This window comes from Aphelocoma coerulescens, chromosome 2, assembly GCF_041296385.1.
Source record: "Aphelocoma coerulescens isolate FSJ_1873_10779 chromosome 2, UR_Acoe_1.0, whole genome shotgun sequence".
Lineage (NCBI taxonomy): Eukaryota > Metazoa > Chordata > Aves > Passeriformes > Corvidae > Aphelocoma > Aphelocoma coerulescens.
Genome location: NC_091015.1, coordinates 78,112,658 through 78,134,528, shown reverse-complemented (window position 1 = coordinate 78,134,528; position 21,871 = coordinate 78,112,658). Strand labels below are relative to the sequence as shown.

The window sequence follows — 21,871 nt, the reverse complement described above, 5'->3', positions numbered from 1 at the left end:
TTTTTTTAGTTCAGTTGTTCTGGATGTTGCAAGATGCAGTCATTTTTGCTTCCATCATTCCTAAGAAAGGCAGAACTTTGTGTGCTTTGCTCTGTGAAGCTGCAAGCCTAGACTAGAATCAAGAAGATTGCACCTTCTTTGATTCTACTGTCTTCATAATTAACTTCAGTACACCTGATGGAAACACTTTATAGTGTTAGAGGGGATAATTTTAAATTATTACAGCTATCTGGGAAACTTTAAGCAAATCATCCTGTGCGGTGTACCTTTGGAGCTTGTTTAATGCTGTGTTTTGGTTGTTTAGAAACGTATGAGTGAACTGGAGCTTAAAGAAAAAGAACTCAACAAGCTAAAGCAAGAAAGTGACCAGCTGGTGCTCAATCAGCACCCTGCTTCAGACAAAATTGAGGTGAGTTAGACTTAATCTGATTTCACTTTCTCCTTTAGTTGTGACATGGGAAAGATTCTCAGTGAAAGTCCACATAAAAAATGCTGTGTTTTAACCCAGGAAGGGTTTGCCTGCCCAAAATTGTGTCCATTTCACGCAGCTGTATGAGCTGCTCTGATAATTTTGACTACCTTCCTCTACAAACCTGGCCATTAACAACTGCGTGATGATAGATGCATGTAAAAATTAATTCTAAGCTTAGGGAGTTATCTGAGTGTGTTGAAATTGCTGTATCTCATTTGAGCTGACTACAGTGCAGTGGAATTTATGGTAGGAAGGCATGTCATTGCTGTTCTGCTGTCTTAGAAGGCATGTTTTGATAAAAGCCACACCCTTTGCTGAGGGTTTCTGTTTAATCCAGGTGCAAATACTTTCTGCAGCTGAAGTTTATAGTGCCTTTCTATAGCTTAGCCAAGACAGTTTTGCTTTCACAGCTTGATGTACACTTACTTTTTAATTAAAAAGGCTGCAACAATTTGGAAGACTTCATTTTATTAGGAAATGCTGTAGTTGTTGCAGTTTCAAGAGTGCATAAAAACCCTGCAACTGAAGAAACTAAAAGGAAAAAAAAATTAATCCTTTCTGCTTTTCAGTGTGTTTACTTTGTTAACTGTTACATTGTGTAAAATCCAATTTCTCCTGTAGTCAGTTTCTCTCTTAAAGGAAAGATCCTTGTAACATCAAGGATCAGCAGTGAAGTGAAAGCTGCATGTAGTTTTTTAAAGAATATACATTATGGCTGCTTGAGTATTTTGAATTTAAAAACAACCAGCATAAAGTATCATGTTTGGAGGTGTTCCTTGAAAGAAAGAGAACATGGCAATTTGCAGCTGAAATACTTTATTTGCCCTACTTCATGCATTTCACCCCTTTTTGTTAACATACCTGGGGCTTTATGCTGATCAAACAAATTCAGGTCATGAACAGATTTATCTTTGTGTCTCACAAGCAGGTATTTAACTCATTTCAGTTAGGTGGATGCTTAGAAGTTGCAAAACCATTTGCATGAGTTACATTGTTCTGGTGTGCATGAATTTGTTTTAGCAGATTTTTCATTTGCATTTATGTGGAGCGTAGATAATTTTGGTTGAGTCTAGGTGTGGGAGAGACATCAGTGTGGTGGCCTGAGTTGTGCATATTACTGTTTTTGTTAGGCCTACATGGATACATTGCAAACTCAGTGGAGCTGGATTCTTCAGATCACCAAATGTATTGATGTTCATCTGAAGGAGAATGCGGCTTACTTTCAGGTGAGTAGTGATGTGGAGAATTCACATTACTTTTCTTAAAAGTATGGCTCCCATCACAGATGTATTTATTGTGCATAGCACACTTGTTGCCGTGTTATAAATGCTACCATTGAGCCAGAGATAAACTGGGATTTCTCATTAAAGGAGTCCATACTTTTTTAGCAGACATTTTTAAGAGCTACACACAGCCAAATTCACAACTTTTCTCCCACAGTTCTTTGAAGAGGCCCAAGCCACAGAGTGCTACCTGAAAAACTTACAAGACTCTATCAGAAAGAAGTTCATCTGTGATAAGAGCATGTCACTGCAGACTTTGCTGGAGCAGATCAAAGAGCTGGAGGTACTGTCACACTCTCCTGACAGATTATGTTCTGTTTTTTTCTGGGAAATCAGCTGCCCTCTTTAGATACCAAATGTAAACCCAAGTGCACTGCAATGTTTAAATACAGTACTGTATGAACTTGAGACCATTATATTTTTAAGTCTGTAACAAGTCCAACAAATTGCCAAGTTTGCCAACATGCTAACAATTGAAAAAAAAAGGAATACTTTTATTCTTAGGTGGTATAATAGATTTTGCCTCAAAGGATAAATGCATTTGATAAATGATTCATCATGTCACTCTTATCACCATAGTCTCTTTGAAAGGACATAAGTCAGCTTTTTTAGCTGTTTGCTTATCATGAATTCAGTACTACTGTACCAAATTGGAGAAAAAATGGTCAGTGGTGTAAAAGGCCAATTGATGAAGTGAGATTTGAAAGTGTAGTTGCTCCCTTTTTTTTTGGTTAGCATTCATTTTGTTAGATTCTTTCAGTTTATGCATGTGTTTCTTAAACACCACTTTAACCACACTGAAGATCTGTATTAAAAACCTGCTATGCAAATTTTGCAAACCTTGCATCTTGCCAGAGCTGCAAAGGTACTTAGTTGGATGTTTCTCTGCTCTTTTTAAAACTGCAGTGTTACATTGTAGGCCAAACAGTTATCCCACTGGAGCTAAAGTAAGTTTTGTTGACTATAAGCTCCACATGTATCCCTCTCTAAATAAAACAGTGGGAACTAGATGCCTTTTCTTTTTAAAATAAAATGTTAACATCCAGTTAATCTTTGCAGAATGAACGAGAGAGAATTCTTGAATACAAGAGGCAAGTGCAGAGTTTGGTGAACAAATCCAAGAAGATTGTGCAGCTGAAGCCGCGTAACCCAGATTATCGAAGTAACAAGCCCATTATCCTCAAGGCTCTGTGTGACTACAAACAGGATCTGGTATTGTATCCCTTTTTGGCTGAGAATTAGCATCATGTAAACTAGAACATGGCAAATTACTTAGTAAGCAAACCATTGAGCTGACAGGTGTAACCCCTTTATCTGCTTTTGGTCAGCTTGAATTTCTTTAACAGAAGAAATTCTGCTTTTCTTGCCATTATGAATAAACAAACTAGGTTCTGATTGGTTAATAGATGTAGCCAAATTATTATTATTAATCTATTAAATAGCATTAATACTCATATTTCAAATTAGCATATACAAGTCTTGTTGATAATAGGAATAAAATTGTTATACAGATGCTTCCCAGCATCCACACCTCTTTTTTTGGTGATTGCTCATCTTTCCAGTGTCTCTCTGGATCCTTAGGTGAACAATTCATCTAACGAAAAGTGAGGAATATGCAGTTAGCCACTGGTATTCCCACTTTTTTTTCTGGATGGGATATGAAATGAATGTTGATGTTTTTCTTCCTCCTCAGTACTAGGGTTGCTTGGGTTTATTTCTGTATTTTTAACTTAACAGTAAGTTTAGATGTGCTTTCTGCTTATGTACTTTTTCCTGCACCATGGCCACACCCGTGGCTGCCTGGTGTCAGGATTTCTGGCAGTTGAGCTGATGAGTCTGGCTCTGCCACACTCACTCCGAGTCCCTTTGCAAATAATGGATGCAGCACTGAACTCCAGCTCACTGGCTTAAAGCCATGCGTGGGTGCATAGCTTACCAGCCCATGTGTCCACAGTCTTTGGTGTTTGTCAGGGTAAGCCCCAGGTCTGATCATCTACCAGACTCGCAACTGTTCTGAGAATTCTGTGGCTCACACTTGGGCTTTTTTGGGTTTTCTTCACATGGAAACCAGATTCGGGGAGAAGGGGTTGATCTGTACTGATCTTTTGCCCCAGTATGAAGCTGAGATGCACACCCAGACCTGGCAGCTGGGAAGCACTCCTGTTTCTGTGATCTAGAAGTATCTTCCTCGTCTGTCTCTCCTGGAAGCCCTGCCTTACTTAACTAAAGAAAAACATTGTTGTGCGTCCCCTACAGAAAACGGTGCGCAAAGGAGATGAATGTATCCTGAAGGACAACAATGAGCGCAGCAAGTGGCTGGTGACCGGCCCTGGAGGAGTGGATATGCTGGTGCCATCTGTCAGTCTTATCATCCCACCCCCCAATCCATTAGCAGTGGATCTTGCTACCAAGTGAGTTGCTGCCTGGGTTTGGACACTTGCCACGGGGATTAGAGTTCACCCACGATAGCAACCAGTCACAAAATACGTTCTGTGCTTCGATCAGAGTGCACTCTGCCTACCTGTAAGGGTGGGGGATTAAGGACTAGACCCTTGACTTGAGGAAACATGCTTCAGTAAAACTTGCTGGGATCTAGGTTGTGGTCTAAAAAGATTTAAATGTTAATGTCTGTGAGGTTTTTCTCATCTGTAATAGTGAAAGTCATGTATAAATTAATTTCCAAGATTTTTTCAAGTAGAGAACGAGTCTTAGCACACTCCACATCTGGTGAGTGTTTCTTGGGATGTTTTGTGGCTGTGCTACAAGTATAGATGCATTTTGATCATGCTTTTTTTTTTCTCATGCCAGAATTGAGCAATACTATGAAGCTATTTTAGCTTTGTGGAACCAGCTGTATATCAACATGAAGAGCCTGGTGTCCTGGCATTATTGCATGATTGACATTGAGAAAATCAGAGCCATGACTATTGCCAAGGTAAGACACCAGCTGGCCTTGCCTGCAGACCAGAAACATCCATGACTTGATGTCTGCTGTCCCAAGCAGACCCTTCAGTATCCTCTGCAGATGTATGTTCAACAAAACCATGGGCCTTCCTTTTGCTGGGTTGCACAAACACTCACACATATGGAAGTTGTAATTTTGTTAAAGGAGAAACAAAATGCTTTCCTACTCAAACACAATACAGATAAGCAGGAAGATTAGCTAAAGGAATTTATTACATACTTGCTGTACCTGTTCCCACTGTACAAGGACACGGATAAACAGAGTAAGAGGTAGAATTTCAAACTGCTCTTAAGTTACGAAATGATGGTAACAAGGATAGATTAACTCTGATGGTACTCTTAGCACCATACTTTCAGAGGCAGCCTAGTTAGGATTTATTCTAAAGCATGATTACTTTGGGTTTTTTATAGGTTTATTAGTTTGTTCCTTGATGATTAACTAGTCATAAAACTTCCCCAATAGATTTTTTTTCCTCTTTTATTTTAAAATTCCTTTCTTCCTTATTTCAGCTGAAAACAATGCGTAAGGAAGATTACCAAAAAATAATAACTGACCTGGAGATCCATTATCAAGAATTCCTCAGGAACAGCCAAGGCTCAGAGATGTTTGGTGATGAAGACAAACGAAAGATCCAGACTCAGTTCACTGATGCTCAGAAGCACTACCAAACCTTGATCATACAGCTGCCTAATCAACCACGACCGCCACAAACAGGTCTGTTGTCTTTCTGGCTCTTGCAGAGTTTGGACTGCTGAGGTTTCTTTGTTCCAGAGGTGGTGGGTGGTGCATTCTTTTTATGTGAAAATGTTCTCTTCAACGTATGAATGGGAACATGTTCAAGAACTGTTTTGCTGTCTCCCAACATAACAAAACTGGCCATGCACAGGGGAAGATTTTGTTCTTCCTTCCTTCGATGGGAATCTGGGAATAGTCCTCCAAAATTCATGGAACATGCTGGGAGAATTTAGTCCATCCGATACATTTTATTAGGAAGCAAAATCTCACTGCTGCATTTCAGGAAGCAAGTTTACTTTTTGGGAAGGAGAAATTTCATTCCCTGAAACAGCTGCCTAAGGGCCCAGATCGTCTACCTGTGCTCAGTTCTACCGATCAGCTCGGTGCTTGGATGGCTTGGGCACTGCCTTGGCTTCCTGCATGTGGGTGCTCAGTTCTCTGGCAGTTGATGCGTACCCAATTCATTTTACAGTGGTCCCAACTGAGACCTGTCCCGTGGGTTCCTCAAACACCATTATCGTTAATGAGAGAAACCGAGAGCTTGAGAAGCAGGAGGCCTGGCTGCTGCTGGAGCTTCAGAAACTTCGGCGTCAGATTGAGGCTTCTGAGGTTCAGATGGTTCAAAGAGCTCCTCTTGGAGTGGATCAAGGGGCTATGCATGACTTTTCAGCCAGAATAAAGGACTTAGAGGTAACTGTGGATGTTTTTCTTTGAGCATCTCTGTGCTGCAGAGCATGCTGCAGTTCTGTTTATGATCAGCTGGGAAAGACACACATCCTGTGCAGAAAATTCTCAATTGGAAGCTAATCATGATGATTTGGATTAGAATTTAGCTTCTAATTAGAAAAAGTTGATTCTTGAATTTTAGAAGTCAAATTCTGCCAGGCAAGGAATACAGAAAGACTGATGTCAGGTGGCTGTGAGTTCATGTTAAGCCTCATCCAGAGCTGAGGGCCTTTAAAATCCTTTTCCAAGGACTTCACTTAAGTACCTACCTGTAAAGTGCTGTCTGTGGGATACAGACTGGATACACGAGACTTACTATCCCTTTGCTAGTTCTTTAGATTTGTAGGAGATGATGGAGAGAAGATTGGTACAAAAGATTATAGGTTCAGCATATGAGAAATTCCTGTGGGGCAATGAGGTTGCAAAGGTCTCAAGAGCAGAAGGACCTTGGCTTGTCAGAGCTGAGTTTTGGAGTGGAGATGCTCAAAAAGCCATATTTTGGACAAAAAAGAAACTGCTCAATATTGCTTGCCTTGAAAAAAGCAAGCTCAGCCACTGCTTCAGTCATCAGTCAAGCTGGTTATGTAACAGCAGACTGCTTAGAAAAGGAGACCAGTTCCATATGTGCTGTAGAACGATCATTCAGCCAACCAAAAATGTGTAAACTGGGCATTCTGTTTTTCCTTAGGGGGTGCAGAATGACTCTCAAATAATGGCTGAAACCCTCAATAAGCATAAGGACTTGCTGCCTAACTTCAGAGGCTGTGAGAAGTATGTGTACTTGCAATCGGAGATAAACGCCCTCTTTCAAAAACTGGAGAATATCAATGGTGTTTCTGCTGGCTACTTAGACAGGTAAGTAAATTGAGGCTATAGCAATAAATATTCACTTTCTCCCCTATCCTTCCTTAGTCCAGAAAACTGCTTTTTGTACCAGTAGTGTAAAATTACACCTTCTTCTCTGCAAATTGTGTACATGTTGATAGAAACAGACATATTAATTTCTTCTCTTTTCTGGAAGACTTTAAAAAAAGAAAGTGAGAAGAATGGGTATCACAGAAATTTCTTGTGTTACCTATTCTCTTTAGCCAATCATCTGCAATTAATTAAAAATATCACCGTTCCTGCCTTAGTCCATAATGGATTTGTCTTGTATCATTTAATTTAGCTTGAATGCACTGAGGTGTCTGCTCCAGGTTATTCTGCAAACAGAAGATGTGATCAGAGTTTTTGAAGTCAGACTGTCTGAAGAGGAGACTGTTCCTTTGGATCTTGATAAAGTGGAGGCTTATCGGGCTTGTCTGAAGGTAAGGGGCCAAAACCCAAGGACACAGCAAAGCAAAATTTGTAGCTGCCAGCACAGATCTGTTGAGCTGGGGGAAACCCTTCCAAAACCACAGGATATGGAAATGCTGATCCTGTTGTATTTTATGTGTAGACATACAGTGTTTTGTAAATCAGGCACAGTTTTGCTGGCTGATCAAGGGAGGGGATTGTCCTGCTCTGCTCTGCACTGGTGCAGCCTCCCCTTGAGTCCTGTGTGCAGTTTTGGGTGCCTCAAGATAAGAAATATATGAAGTTATTAGAGAGCATCCAAAGGAGGGCCACAGGAATGGTGAAGGGCTTTGAGGAAGCCATATGAGGAGTGGCTGCAGTCGCTTGGTCTGTTCAGCCTGGAAATAGAAGACTGAGGGGAGACCTCATGGCTGTCTACAGCTTCTTCACAAGGGGAAGAGGAGGGGCAGACACTGATCTCTTCTCTGTGATGACCAGTGACAGGACCCAAGGGAACAGGAAGGAGCTGTGTCAGGGGAGGCTTAGGTTGGATATTAGAATAAGGTTCTTCATCCAGAAGTGGGCTGAGCACTGGAACAGGCTCCCCAGGGAAGTGGTCACAGCACCAAGCTTGACAGAGCTCAAGAAGCATTTGGCCAACGCTCTCAGGCATGTGGTGTGACTCTTGGGGTGCCCTGTGCAAGGCCAGGAGTTGTATTCAATGATTCTTGTGGATCATTTCCAACTCAGGATATTCTGTGATTCTATGAAATTACTGAAAAGAATATACCACACCCTGGTTGTTGTTTTATCACTTGTGAATGTAGATTTGAAGGCAGTACCTCCTTTCTTGCATACAGGCTTGTTAATTGCCCTTGTTGTCCTCTAGGTGTAACAAGTAAATTTGACTATTACTGTGTGTCCTGGTTTTGCTAGAATCTATGTCAAATCTTAGAGTGAAAAGTATCCAGCCTATTCAAGGGGAAAAGGGAAATAATTGCTTTGCTGAGCACAAAGTTGTCTTGCAGATCCAGTCGTTTATCTGCCTTTATCTGCTGGTCCTTTTGTGCACTGAATGCATTTGGGAGAACAAGAACTCTTTCATTATTTTCTGTTCTTACATTTAGTAGGGGAAAAGTGTGTAGGTGGTATAAATGGAGCACAGCCTGCTTACCTTTTTATCATGTTAAATGAGAGCTGCAGTTCAGTTGCTGGGAGTTGTTCTTAGCTGGTGTAAATGTGAGCTACACCAAAAAAAAAAAAAAAAAAAAAAAAAGCTTGATCATATCACTGAAGGCTGTAGCCATCCCTGTGTCTGGGGGATGCAAGGCAGACCACCGCCTGTGCTGTATATTCCGTTTGGTGACGCACAGTATGCGAGTAGATGTACCTAAACAAATGTGTCTGTGTACAGAAACATCTCCCTGGAAGATGTCTATAAACATGCAAATAGGAAAAAAAAATCTGTGCAGGCTTTTAGATGTTTAAAAACTGGATATGCCAGTCCTGAGACTTGATTCCACAGCTGTTTCAAGTGCAGAAATCTTTTATACTTCAGTGAAATTTTCTAGTCAGTTGTTTCTAGGAACAAGCAAGACTCTTGTTCTGCTCTAGTAACTGCTCTGCAGAGTTCAGAGAAACTGAAATGTTGGCTTCAGAATATGACAGCATAGACCTTAGGTTTAGAAAATTATTTAGTCTAACTTTAAACACATTTTTAAGCCAAATTGTTTACCAAAATAGGTGTTTCACTTTAAACAGGTTAAGTTCAGCTCACATCACTATACGTACCTTACTAAGTTAGAAACAACATCAATAGATCACAACATATTGTGCATGCTGTTGAATTGGTTAAATATCAATATCTTCTCAAGAAAAAATTAAATGACATTTTGGTTTTTTCTCCAGAAAATGAAAGCAGACCTAAATATGAAGAAGTCACTACTGAATACCTTGGAAAATGAGCTGCAGAGAACACTTCAGATTCACTCACAGTCTTGCCAGTCATACACCCTGTATGACATGGACATTGGAAAGTACTGTGACAAAGTTACCCAGCTAATAGACCGCTGGCAGAGGGCTGATAAGCAGATAGATAACAGGTTTGTTCATATTTTTGTAGGGTTTTCCTTATTGCTGTTGCTACCAAGAACACCTTAGCAGTGAGTCTAAAAGAACTGATGTGCACTAATCTTTGCTTCCAAAGGACAAATGGTGACTTCAGGGCAATAAGACTTGAGCAATTGTGAATAGGTTGAACATACTTCAAAAGGAATTGTGTAAGACCAAGCAGAAAAATATAGTTAACCATGCAAATGTCTAACCTATGTGCTAAAGAGTTGTTCTGATTTTCTTTTTTTTTTAAATTCTTACTAATGTTCTTGCATTAAATACTTCCAGTCACCATATTCCCCCCTCCAAAAAGCAACCATGCTTATTCCTGAACACCCTATACTTGAGGGTTAAAAAAGTAACACTAAGAATTAAGTAACAAAATCGAACCTTGAATCTGAATCTTGAACTAAAGGCGTATTCTGACTGGGTGGGAGGAGGGGGGGAGGGGTATGGCTTGTTTTGGTTTGCTTTATTTTGTTTTTATCTGTCCCAACTGGTTTAATGTAGTCCCAACTGGTTTCACTGGTTGTTCAGTGAAAATTGAGAACAAGAGTACTGAAGTCAGTGAACTTGATTTTTATTACTGCAGTTTTATCCATCTCTCATTTTGATAGGAAGGCCCAGCCTCTGTGTATTACAGAGTTACTCAAAAGTGAGGTATTAAAAACCCATATTGGGCGACTGAGAACCAATACAATTCTCATTTATTTAAAATTTTTGTGCAGAATCTCCTTTTCAGAGCTTCCCATAGTTTTACATTAGTTTATTTCTGTGTCTTATTTCTGAAAACTGTGTAAAGAGAGACAAAGAGAATGCACTTTCAATTTTGACAGATTTTTCCTTTTTTTCCCCTAGATCATGGGATTTAGAAAGGCAGATCAAACAGCTGAAAACTTACCGAGATCTCTACCAGGCTCTGTGCAAGTGGATCTGTGATGCCAAGCGTCGGCAGGATTCTATTGAGTCCATGAAGCTGTGTGATTCCAACACTATCATGAGATACCTACATGATCAGAAGGTATGCAGCACCTGAATGAGTTGTCTTCAATTATCTGGATTTTAAATTGTTTTGCTATACAGAAAATACCAGTATCAACGCGGTCTGCAATACTGTGGCCTGTTTTGAATTATAAAGTATGCAAGCTACCAAAAACCACCACATATGTAGAAGGCAGGAGGGAGGGAATATTATTGTCCTCATTACTTTCTGTCAGCACTGCAACAGATTATGAAACAGATTATGAACAAGGCTGGTTTTGGCTCCTTCACGTTCACTGACACTTTTACACATCAGCTTTGAATTAATTCAAGGGACTGTAAGATGGTGCAAGTTATGGGACAAATTACAGCACAAAAATAAAAAGCGAGTCACTACATCTAAGCTAAAGTCAAGGAACTCTCCCTACCCAGCTCTGGGTTCAGTTGCTGGGTGTTCTCTCTGAGAACAACCTTCTCATGCCTGGAGAGCTTGCTGTTGTACAAACTGCCAGCTACAGGTCATTTCAGGTCTCAGCCTCAGGGGCTGCAGTACTCTCCTGCTGCAGGTGCTTTCTGATGGAGGCAGCGTGTACAGGAGGAAATACTGGTAAATCCTGCGGGAGTGTTTCATGGCTCACTTTTCTCTTGACAGAACTTGCACAGTGAAATCTGTGGGAAGCGAGACAAAGTCGAGGAGCTTCTCAAGCATGCAGATCAGTGCTCAGCTGCAATTAAGGTACTTGGATCTCAGCATTTTTGTGGGGTGTGGTTTTTCATGGTCAGGCACATCCCATTGTCTCTGCTCTGCTGACGGGTGAAGAGTCAGCTCCCTGATGTGTGTGTACAAAAATTGCTGGGGTGAAGTACTTCTGAGTACAAAACACAATGAAAGCAATTTGTGTACTTGCCACCTGAGGACTATGGGATCATGCAGCAGATACCAGTGAGAGCTTCTCTTCAGGTGAATCAAAGCCTCCTTCTAGCCAGACCAAACTTTCCAGTTCACATGTTAAAAATCATAAGGAAGTCAAGAACAGTTTGGTACCTTAAAAATTAGATCTGATCAGGATCTGATCTAGGAGGCAAGACAAATTCAGATTAGCAGGAGGAATGGTGTGTAATAGCCATGAAAACCAATAGCATACAGAGGGAATGGTTTTGTGGTCCTTGCATTTTTATGTCACCTTTATATCAGTGCTTTCTCCAGCTCAGTCTTGCTCTCTGCAACAAAGGTTTTGTTATATATGTGACATGGCGTATGTGATACAAAAGAGATGCAGAGAGTGTTATTTCTGATGAAATTTGGGTTGATAACAGTACTTAGACCAGTTACTCCCATGAATCTTTTTCGTCTCTGAGTAGCCCTCAACTTACAGAAACACTTGTCTTCTTGTTTTTGTAAAATGTTTTTTCTCCTTTTCCCTTGTCATTCTCCTTCATGAATCTCCATAGGGGTACTTTAACTCATGAGCTTCTGTTTATGACAGAGGATCATCTGTACATGGTCAGAAACAGAAACAAGGGAAAAATGTAGCTTTTCATTAAGAAAACAAAACCAAAAAACCCCAAACCTTGCATTTTCTGAAACAGATTAGCAGAGAATTCTTCGGCAGTTTCTCAATGGGTCTTGCTTTTCCTCTTGTTTTTCAGGATTATGAACTGCAGGTTGCTTCCTACAGTTCAGGATTAGAAACATTGCTCAACATACCTATCAAGAAGAGTGTGGTTCAGTCTCCTGCAGTGCTGATTCTACAAGAGGTATCTTTCTTTCCTCCCCATCAATTTTTTGAATACGTTTGTTTGTCTGTGTGAGCCCTTGTGAGTCCTACCCAGCTGTATTCTGATACCTGGCACCGTCACTGGTAATGTGCACTAAGCACGTAATACAGCACAAGGAATTAGTGCAGAATAGTCATTGTGCTGTAAAATCAGACCTGGGCTTGTTTAGGCAGTAGATTAGCTCTCAGGAATTTACCTCATTCCTGTGCACTGTCCACTGCATACATATTGTGAGAAAGGTAGATTCGTGCCCCAAGTGGTTTAGTGGCTTTCAGCCTGGGAATTAACTGCTGTTAAAAATTTAATTTGGGTTACTTGTGACTGTCAGACCGGAAGAGCATGATGTACCAGGGGATGATGGCTTGAATTTAATATCACATCAGCCATGAGGAGAAAACAATCTTGAAAAACAAAAAAAGTATGGATTTTTCAGAAGGAAGAATTAACACTTTTGGGGTCCTCAGAAAGTTGTGTGAATTTGTGAGGAGGAGAATTTGGTTTTTACTTTGTCAAGTGATGTGTTTGCTAAAGTAGACTGGAATCCTTTAAATCATCTGGACATAGGTATGTTCATGTCTAACTCTAGTACAAGCTGCTAACAATTCTGTTTCTTTTGAAGGCTAATGAGGCTCAGTCCCGCTATATAGAGCTTCTTACAAGATCAGGAGATTATTACAGATTCTTGAGTGAAATGTTAAAGAGCATGGAGGATTTGAAGGTATTCTAACTCTTTTATTTTCTTTAGCTTTCATTTTTATCACGGGTTAGAAAACTATCACGGATCAGAGGCAGAAAGTATAGTGTAAAATAGCTCACAAAACTATATCCAGAACTCAGAGGTGTCCTATGAAGGAGGCATATTAGCAGTGTCATGCATCTTTTGTGAAAGAGTACAGTATTCTATGAAGTGACCTCCAAGGTCACATGTGAAGTGAGGTAGAGACCTGGTCTTCTTGGTAAATAAGGAGGTGCTCATCAAGGCACAACGAGTGATCCTTCCCTGCCCATCCCAGCCTTGACCTCAGTGAGAGTACGTCTACCTCAGTGCTGAAAACTTGCTCTTCATGATTAAGGGCACCTCATTTCAGCCCATATTCTAGAGTGTTTCAAAAGAAGCAACTCCTGTTTTGATACAGCTCAGTGAAACAGAGGGGCCTGTTTAAGAAGTTGCATATATGGAATGTGATTTTTACCCCTTAGAAAATCACGGAGGTTCTAAAGGTGACTATTTCATGCTTTCTTGGTGAACTTTTGATACACCACATTTTACTATCAATAATGCACCTCCCTCCCCCATCAAATATCTTTTCCCCTCTGAAAGTCATTATATGCTCATTTCTGAATAAGGTTTGAATAAATAAGGATTCCAGAATTTGTCTTGATGACATTAAATTAAAAAAGGGTTTTACCTCTCAGTGAAGCATTGAAAAAAATGATTTTTAAATTGTCAGTGTTACAAATATATATTGTATTGCATATGATTATTTTGAAACAGTTGTCATAAGTATTTATGGGAGTTTTTCTGTTTGTTTGATTTTCTGCTACCATATTGCAGATGAAAAACACCAAAATTGAACTCCTGGAAGAAGAACTCAGGCTTGCTAGAGATTCAAATTCAGAGACAAGCAACAAACATAAATTCCTGGAGCAAAATCTGCAGAAGTACCAGATGGACATTTCTCAGCTTAAGGCAAAGCTGATGAGTTTGGAAGAAATGAAAAGACAAGCTGAAATGGATGGAAATTCTGCTAAGCAAAACCTAGACAAATGCTATGCCCAAATAAAGGATCTAAATGACAGAATAACCAGGTTGACTTATGAGACTGAAGATGAGAAAAGGAAAAGGAAGTTGCTGGAGGATAGATATGAGCAGCAGAAGAATGACTATGACCAACTGCAAAAAACGAGACAAAATGAGAAAGACAGTCTTGGTTGGCAAAAGTTAGAGTCTGAGAAGGTCATCAAGGAGAAGGAGTACGAGATAGAAAGATTAAGGGTTCTTCTTCAGGATGAAGGCACACGGAAGAGGGAGTATGAAAATGAGCTGGCTAAGGTAAGAAACCAGTTTAGCGAGGAGATGAGTAATTTAAAGAACAAGTATGAAACAGAAATTAATATTAAGAAGACAACAATCCAGCAGATAGCTGCACAAAAAGATGATGATGCAAAAGGCCTCAGAGCCCAGGTTGACAGACTGACAAGAGAGAACAGAGACCTTAAGGATGAGATTGTGAGGCTGAACGATGCCATTCTGCAAACAACAGACCAACGGCGGAGGGCAGAAGAAGATGCTCTCCAGCAGAAGGCTTGCAGTTCTGAGGTGTCACAGCAGAAGCATCAGTTAGAGCTGGAGCTGAAACAGATCATTCAGCTCCGTGGGGAAGACAACTCCAGATACAAGCAGTCTCTTGAGGAGGCTGCCTCAACTATTCAGGATAAAACTAAGGAGCTGGAAAGGCTAAAGCTTCAGCTTCAGGAAGAGGCTAAAAGCCGATGGGAACTTGAAAATGAATTGGCTAAGGTAAGAAACAGTTATGATGAGGAAATTATTAGCTTAAAGAACAAATATGAAACTGAGATTAATATCACAAAGAACACAATTCACCAGGTCACCATGCAAAAGGAAGAGGAGACAAATAATTATAGAACACAGCTTGATAATGCCATGAGAGAAAATAGGAATTTGTGTGAGGAAATTAGGAGACTGAAGAACACAATAAGTCAGACAACAGATAATCTACGGAAAATAGAAGAGAATGCTCAGCAGCAGAAGGCAGCTGGCTCAGAGCTTTCTCAGAAGAAACAGCAGCTGGAGATTGAGCTAAAACAAGTTATTCAGAGGCACTCTGATGAAAGCATGCGGTACAAACAGTCACTTGATGATGCTTCTAAGACCATTAAGGAAAGAAACAAAGAGATTGAAAGGTTGAGAAAGTTGTTGGATGTAGAAACAAGTCAGAGGAAAGAAGTGGAGGATGAGAACAGTCAGTTGAAAAGAGTCCAGTTTGACCTGCAGAAGGCAAACACGAGTGCTACTGAGACAATTAACAAGCTGAGGATCCAAGAGCAGGAGCTGGCCAGACTGAAAATTGACTATGAAAGAGTTTCACAAGAGAAAAAAGGCAGGGATCAAGAAAGTGCAAAGTTCCAGAGCACTGTAAAGGACTTGCAGATCCAAAAACATAAGCTGGAGGAGGAACTTTGCAGACAGAACAAAAATTTAATGGAGGAGACATCCAGGAGGAAAAAACTGGAGGAGGAAATAGAAGGCATGAGGAGATCTCTGAGAGACCAGTCGGTTAAAATAACTAATCTCACACAGCAGATAGAGGAAGTATCTATTGTAAAGAAGAGGAATGAAGATGACCTCAGACACCAAAGAGAAGTATTAGATGGTCATGTGAGAGAGAAGCAAAGATACATGGAGGAGATAAGAAAATACACATCAGATATTGAGACTTTACGTCGTCAGTTGGTCCAAGAACAGGAGCAATTAAAACAGGCTCACCTACGATACGAGCACTTACAGAAAACCTCTGAGGAAAAAAGCAAAGCCTTGAATGAATGCAAAATAGAAATTGAAAGGCTTCAGTCTCTCACCGAGAACCTCACCAAGGAACACTTGTTACTGGAGGAGGAGCTGCGAAATGTTAGATTGGAGTATGATGACCTCAGAATGGTCAGAAATGAAGTTGATGAGAAAAATACCACCATTGCTGAACTAAAGAATCAGCTTCAGATGAGCAGCAAGCAAACCCTGGAACTTCAGGGGTTGATTAATGATTTACAGAAAGAAAGGGAAAAATTGAGACAGGAAATTGAAAAATTCCAAAAGCAAGCTCTAGAGGTATTCACACATATTTTGATCCCAGCTTTACTGTCTCTCAGATATATAATTAATTGCAGTGTCCATTTGAACAAATTAATTCACCCTTTGCTGTTTGAAGTCACTGTTTTGAGATTAACATCTCCTTAATGACCCTTCCTCTTGTTAATTTTTAAATAAAAATGGCAGGATTTGGCCACTTCCTTAGCCTCTTTACTCCCTGAGAGTTGTTCTAGGGAGCCATAAGCTCTTGTCACCTTGGAGAGCCTTGTCCTCAGCCCTTGCCCCAGAAGAAACCTGTGTTCTGTGCCAATCTCCAGCAAACCATCCTAGGGAAAAATGAGAGCACCTGGAGAGTACCACTGTGCTTTAACAGTTCCCTGCTGGCTGTGTGCTTCCCAGGCTGTTTCAGCCAGGATGGCTTAAAGCCATCTTTTGAGGTTGACCTGAGTGCTGTCACAAACTAAACTGGCTAAAAACCCCAGAAGCTGTCAAGGTGCTGATTAGCTGGGTAAGATGTTGACTACAAGTGAGGATTAAAAGTCATGGTGTCAGCTGCACCTAAGGTACTAAAAGTCTATCTTTCATGGACTGTTTTGGGGATTTATGTTCCTAAGTCACTAGGGCATTTGAAAATTTTACTATTGGCCCTTATTTCTTAAACTTTAGGTGACAACATAAACAAGATAAACAAAACATTTTTTAATATTTTGTTCTGCCTGGTTTCTTATACAAAGAGCTGCTCTTTAAATATATACAAGTGAAAATGTTTTTTTCCTAGACTTGTCCATTATATTTCTTTTCTCATTTCCTTTATTCAGTTTTTCTTTCCTTTATCCTAAAAATCCTGATTTTTAAAAAATACTAACATTTAGCATTATATAACATCTATGCATATATATATATATATATATATATACACACACATATATATGTGCTTTTATTACAAATAGATAAACTTGTATTCAGTTTAATATGGACTGCATACAAGTGTGCATGCCTGTGAGTGGTTTTGCATGTACATATATGAAGACATTGCGAGATTTAAAATGCAAGGCAACGCAGGTAAAATTGTTTGGAGTGACATGTGAAACTAACAGGAGAGCAAAAATTGAGTCATGTGTTTCCTTTTTATCCATGTATGACCAGTCCTTAGCTGATCCAAATTCCCCCAGATCAGTAGGACTGCCAGGACATCTGCTGAGCATCAGACTATTAATGAGTCTTGAATGCTCTGTGTGTTTGTCAGTGCACTGTGAGAAGACTCACAAAGTTATAGAGAAGTAAGTCAGCCAAAGATTGAGGCTGTGGGTAACAGAATAAAGTCTCTTGAGTCTCTGGCAGTACTGCAGGCACTGTAAGTGAAGGGATAATGTGCCTTCCCTGGTTTATGTATATCCACAATCTTGAGTAGGGCACTGCTGTGCCTAGAGTGTTTTCCAGTGAGAGCTTGCTGCAGGTTAAATGACAGGCTGGAGAGCATTGTAGGTGGAGGGCATAACTCTAACCAGCGCAAACTAACCATCCTTTCTTGGTTTATTTCTCCTCCACAATTGTAGGCATCCAGTAGGATTCAAGAATCCAAAAATCAGTATAGTCACATTATGCAAGAAAGAGAAACCCTGCTGATAAAAATGAGTGCTTTGGAGCAAGACAAAGCCAGGCTGCAGAGATTAGAAGAGGAACTGAACCGTTTGAAAGTTACCCTGGAATCAGAATCACGTTTGAAGCAACGCCTGGAAAGTGAGAAGCAACAAATTCTCAATGACCTCAATCAGTGGAAGAGCCAGCACTCCCGAACAGAGGAATCCATAAGGAAGATCCAGTGTGAGAGGGAGAAGAGCGAGAGGGAGAAGAACAGCCTGAGGAGTGAGATTGAAAGGCTGCAGATGGAAATCAAACGGATTGAGGAGAGATACCGGTGCAGACTGGAAGAGACCGCTGTCAAAAACCAGTCAGAGTTGGAGTCAGAGCGTCTCAGGCTGCAAAGAGAGATTGAGAAGCTCAAGCAGCGCCCATATGGGGCTCACAGATCTACGCAGACCGAGGAAGACTTCTGTATTGATGCCTCCAAGCTGGTGTTCAGTGGGCTGCGGAAGAAGATCACAGCCATGCAGCTGTATGAGTGTCAGCTGATAGACAAACTCACACTGGATAAACTGCTGAAGGGGCAGAGGTCGGTGGAAGAGGTGGCGGCTGACATTGAGCCCTACCTCAAAGGGGCAGGTGCTATTGCAGGGGTGTCCCTTTCGCCCAGACAGAAGTACTCTTTTGTTGAGGCCAAACGGAATCAGCTGCTTACAGCAGAGAATGCAGTCCTGCTCCTAGAAGCCCAGGCAGCAACAGGAGGAGTGATAGACCCACATCGAAATGAGATATTAACAGTGGACAGTGCTATCGCCAGAGATCTGATTGACTTCGATGATAGAGAACAGATCTATACAGCAGAAAAGGCTATCACAGGATTTAAGGATCCTTTCTCAGGCAAAACCGTGCCAGTATCTGAAGCCATCAAGAAAAACTTGGTTGACAGAGAAACCGGGATTCGTCTGCTTGAAGCCCAGCTGGCTGTAGGAGGGATTGTTGATCCTGTCAACAGTGTTTTCCTACCAAAAGAGATAGCTTTATCTCGTGGGTTGATTGACAAAGACCTGTACAGGATGCTAAACAACTGCCAAGGCAATACAAAGAACTTCATTGATCCCACCACCAAAAAGGCAGTCACTTACATGCAGCTGAAGGAAAAATGCAGGATTGAACCACACACTGGTCTGCTCCTCCTTCCAGTGCAGAAGAGGAGTATGTCATTCCAAGGGATAAGGCAGCCTGTCTCAGCAGATGCACTGCTTGAGGCTGGAATCATTAAGGAATCAACCAGGAATGACTTGGAAAGAGGTGCAATTACAGTGGAAGAAGTGAGTGAGAGAATTATTGATTTCCTTCAGGGCTCTAGCTGTATTGCTGGTATCTACAACGAGGCAACTAAAGAGAAACTTGGCATTTACCAGGCTATGAAAATAGGTTTGGTTAGGCCGGGGACAGCCCTTGAACTCCTAGAAGCCCAGGCAGCCACAGGGTTCATAGTGGACCCTGTCAGCAACGTGAGGCTGCCTGTTGAGGAAGCTTACAAAAGAGGCCTTGTTGGAATTGAATTTAAAGAGAAGCTTCTGTCTGCAGAAAGAGCTGTCACTGGGTACAAAGACCCAGAAACTGGAAACATCATTTCTCTGTTCCAAGCAATGAACAAAGAGCTCATAGAGAGAGGCCACGGCATCCGTCTGCTGGAGGCCCAGATCGCTACTGGAGGGATCATCGACCCCAAAGAGAGCTACCGCTTGCCAGTAGAGACAGCCTATAAGCGTGGCTACTTCAATGAGGAGCTCAACCAGATCCTCAGTGATCCAAGTGATGACACTAAAGGGTTCTTCGATCCCAACACAGAGGAAAACTTGACCTACTTGCAACTGAAAGATAGATGCATAAAGGATGATGCAACAGGGCTCTGCCTTCTGCCCCTGAGAGAGAAGAAGAAGGTGGTGCACACCTCACAGAAGAACACCCTTAGGAAGCGCAGGGTGGTCATTGTAGATCCAGAAACAAACCGGGAGATGTCTGTTCAGGAGGCGTACAGCAAAGGCCTCATAGATTATGACACCTACACAGAACTAGCTGAACAGGAGTGTGAGTGGGAAGAAATAACTATCACAGGATCAGATGGCAGCAGTAGAGTAGTCCTTGTCGACAGAAAAACAGGTAGCCAGTATGACATCCAAGATGCCATTGATAAAGGCCTGGTGGAGAGGAAGTTCTTTGACCAGTACCGTTCTGGCAGCTTAAGCCTGACCCAGTTTGCAGACATGATTTCCTGCCGCAATGGCACTGACGAGGTGTTCAGGCATGAGTCAGTGACTCGGTCTCCCACCGTGCTGAGTGTCAGGAGTTCTTCTTCAGTGATCAGGAGCGGTTCTTTCTCAGAGACCCCAGATGAGTGCAGTCCTATTGCAGCCATATTTGACACAGAAAACTTGGAGAAAATCTCCATTTCAGAGGCTATACAGCGGGGCATCGTGGATAGCATCACCGGGCAGCGGTTACTTGAAGCCCAGGCCTGCACAGGTGGCATAATATGCCCTACCACTGGCCAGAGGCTTTCACTTCAGGAAGCCACTAGCCAAGGCATCATCGATCAGGATATGGCCACACGTCTCAAACCAGCCCAGAAGGCCTTCCTAGGGTTTGAAGGCATAAAGGGTGGACGCAAGAGGATGTCAGCAGCTGAAGCAGTGAAGGAAAAATGGCTGCCTTATGAGGCTGGGCAGCGGTTCCTTGAATTCCAGTACCTCACTGGAGGTCTGGTGGACCCGGAAGTGCGTGGAAGAATAACTACTGAAGAAGCCATTAGGAATGGATTGATTGATGGTCGCGCTGCCCAGAAATTACAAGACACCAACAGCTATCCTAAAATTCTGACCTGCCCCAAGACCAAGCTGAAAATATCCTACAAAGATGCAATGAATCGGTCAATGGTGGAAGACATCACCGGGCTTAAACTGTTGGAAGCAGCCTCCGTTTCCTCTAAAGGCATATCCAGTCCTTACAATGTCTCCTCGGCACCTGGCTCTCGCTCTGGCTCTCGCTCTGGCTCACGTTCAGGCTCACGGAGTGGGTCTAGGAGAGGAAGCTTTGATGCCTCAGCAAGCTCTTCATATTCTTACTCATACTCAACCTTCAGCAGTGGGTCTATTGGGCGCTAATAACAAGTGAGGGAATGTGTCTGCATTTTATTATCGTTTAGATTATGGTATATTCTATTTACTAAAAAAAAAGCCACCAACAAAGTAACTCAAAGCAAAGCCTTGAAGTCTTTTCTGGGTGTGTTACACTTTTCTTCTGAAAAAGCTGTAAAATGCTTGAATGCAAACGTATAGAATATAGATTGGGGAATGCAAAAGTAATATTTGTGAATTTTGAGTTTCGGTTCCCATTTCCTTTTAGTCTTTGGATTTTAATAGGTCTCTGTATATTTTAAATACTGTGTCATGTGCCTTCTCCTGTTATCCATAACTATCAACCTATAAGGTGATAACTGAGGTTAGAAAGTCTTGGAGTAGTTAACTTTTTTTCTACATAGACCTTTTTCAATTTGCTATTATGAAAAAAAAAGATATTAACAATACGGACAGAAAATGCCCTTAATACTGGTTTAGAATCTATACCATAAACATGAAACTGTCTTTCAGATGCTCTACTTCTTTACGTTTGGCTAGCCATTTTCTGAAGCATAACTTGGTGGATGTAAAGGGCTATTATTAGGCTGGGCTTCTGTTTTACTATTAATCCATATACATTTTCTACTGTTTTGCTTTATTTCCCTGTAACGAAGAAAATAAAAACCATCTAACTGTACCATGTGAGCTATTCTGGGCAATAAACTTCTCAAGTTTTAAAGTATTTGGTGTGTACTTACTAATTTCACCTGTGGACATTCTTGGAGGTGCAGGTTGGAGAAAGAACCATTTTTAAAAGTAGTAGATATTAGCTTTGTTGTAAAAAGTGTACAGGCACACTACTTTTCATGATGCTGAGCCATCACTTTTGTGAATGAGGACTTCTGATTCTGTTTTTTCAGTAGGAAAATGAAGATATTACCAATAATGGAAGCTATGCCCTAGAAGCAGAAAGCCTGTTTGCTCAGTTGCTTATATTGATGATGATGA

At 41.2% G+C, this 21,871-nt stretch overlaps 1 protein-coding gene across 3 annotated transcripts in view; it reads left to right on the top strand.

The window, feature by feature from the left end:
- The window catches only part of DSP (desmoplakin), a 52,659-nt gene extending 31,054 nt beyond the window's left edge, over nucleotides 1-21,605 (top strand). For 2 of the 3 annotated variants that reach the window (XM_069008149.1, XM_069008148.1), the window contains exons 8-24: nucleotides 305-409; nucleotides 1,603-1,698; nucleotides 1,913-2,038; nucleotides 2,815-2,967; nucleotides 4,012-4,166; nucleotides 4,564-4,690; nucleotides 5,230-5,434; nucleotides 5,928-6,145; nucleotides 6,870-7,036; nucleotides 7,350-7,488; nucleotides 9,365-9,558; nucleotides 10,427-10,589; nucleotides 11,202-11,285; nucleotides 12,200-12,307; nucleotides 12,948-13,046; nucleotides 13,884-16,175; nucleotides 17,714-21,605. In XM_069008149.1, coding sequence (XP_068864250.1) covers nucleotides 305-409; nucleotides 1,603-1,698; nucleotides 1,913-2,038; nucleotides 2,815-2,967; nucleotides 4,012-4,166; nucleotides 4,564-4,690; nucleotides 5,230-5,434; nucleotides 5,928-6,145; nucleotides 6,870-7,036; nucleotides 7,350-7,488; nucleotides 9,365-9,558; nucleotides 10,427-10,589; nucleotides 11,202-11,285; nucleotides 12,200-12,307; nucleotides 12,948-13,046; nucleotides 13,884-16,175; nucleotides 17,714-20,908 — 7,626 coding nt within the window. In that variant the 3' untranslated portion in view covers nucleotides 20,909-21,605. The remainder of the gene's footprint in view (nucleotides 1-304; nucleotides 410-1,602; nucleotides 1,699-1,912; nucleotides 2,039-2,814; nucleotides 2,968-4,011; nucleotides 4,167-4,563; nucleotides 4,691-5,229; nucleotides 5,435-5,927; nucleotides 6,146-6,869; nucleotides 7,037-7,349; nucleotides 7,489-9,364; nucleotides 9,559-10,426; nucleotides 10,590-11,201; nucleotides 11,286-12,199; nucleotides 12,308-12,947; nucleotides 13,047-13,883; nucleotides 16,176-17,713) is intronic. The other variant, XM_069008150.1, reaches the window with a different exon arrangement.
- The last annotated feature ends 266 nt before the right edge of the window (nucleotides 21,606-21,871 follow it).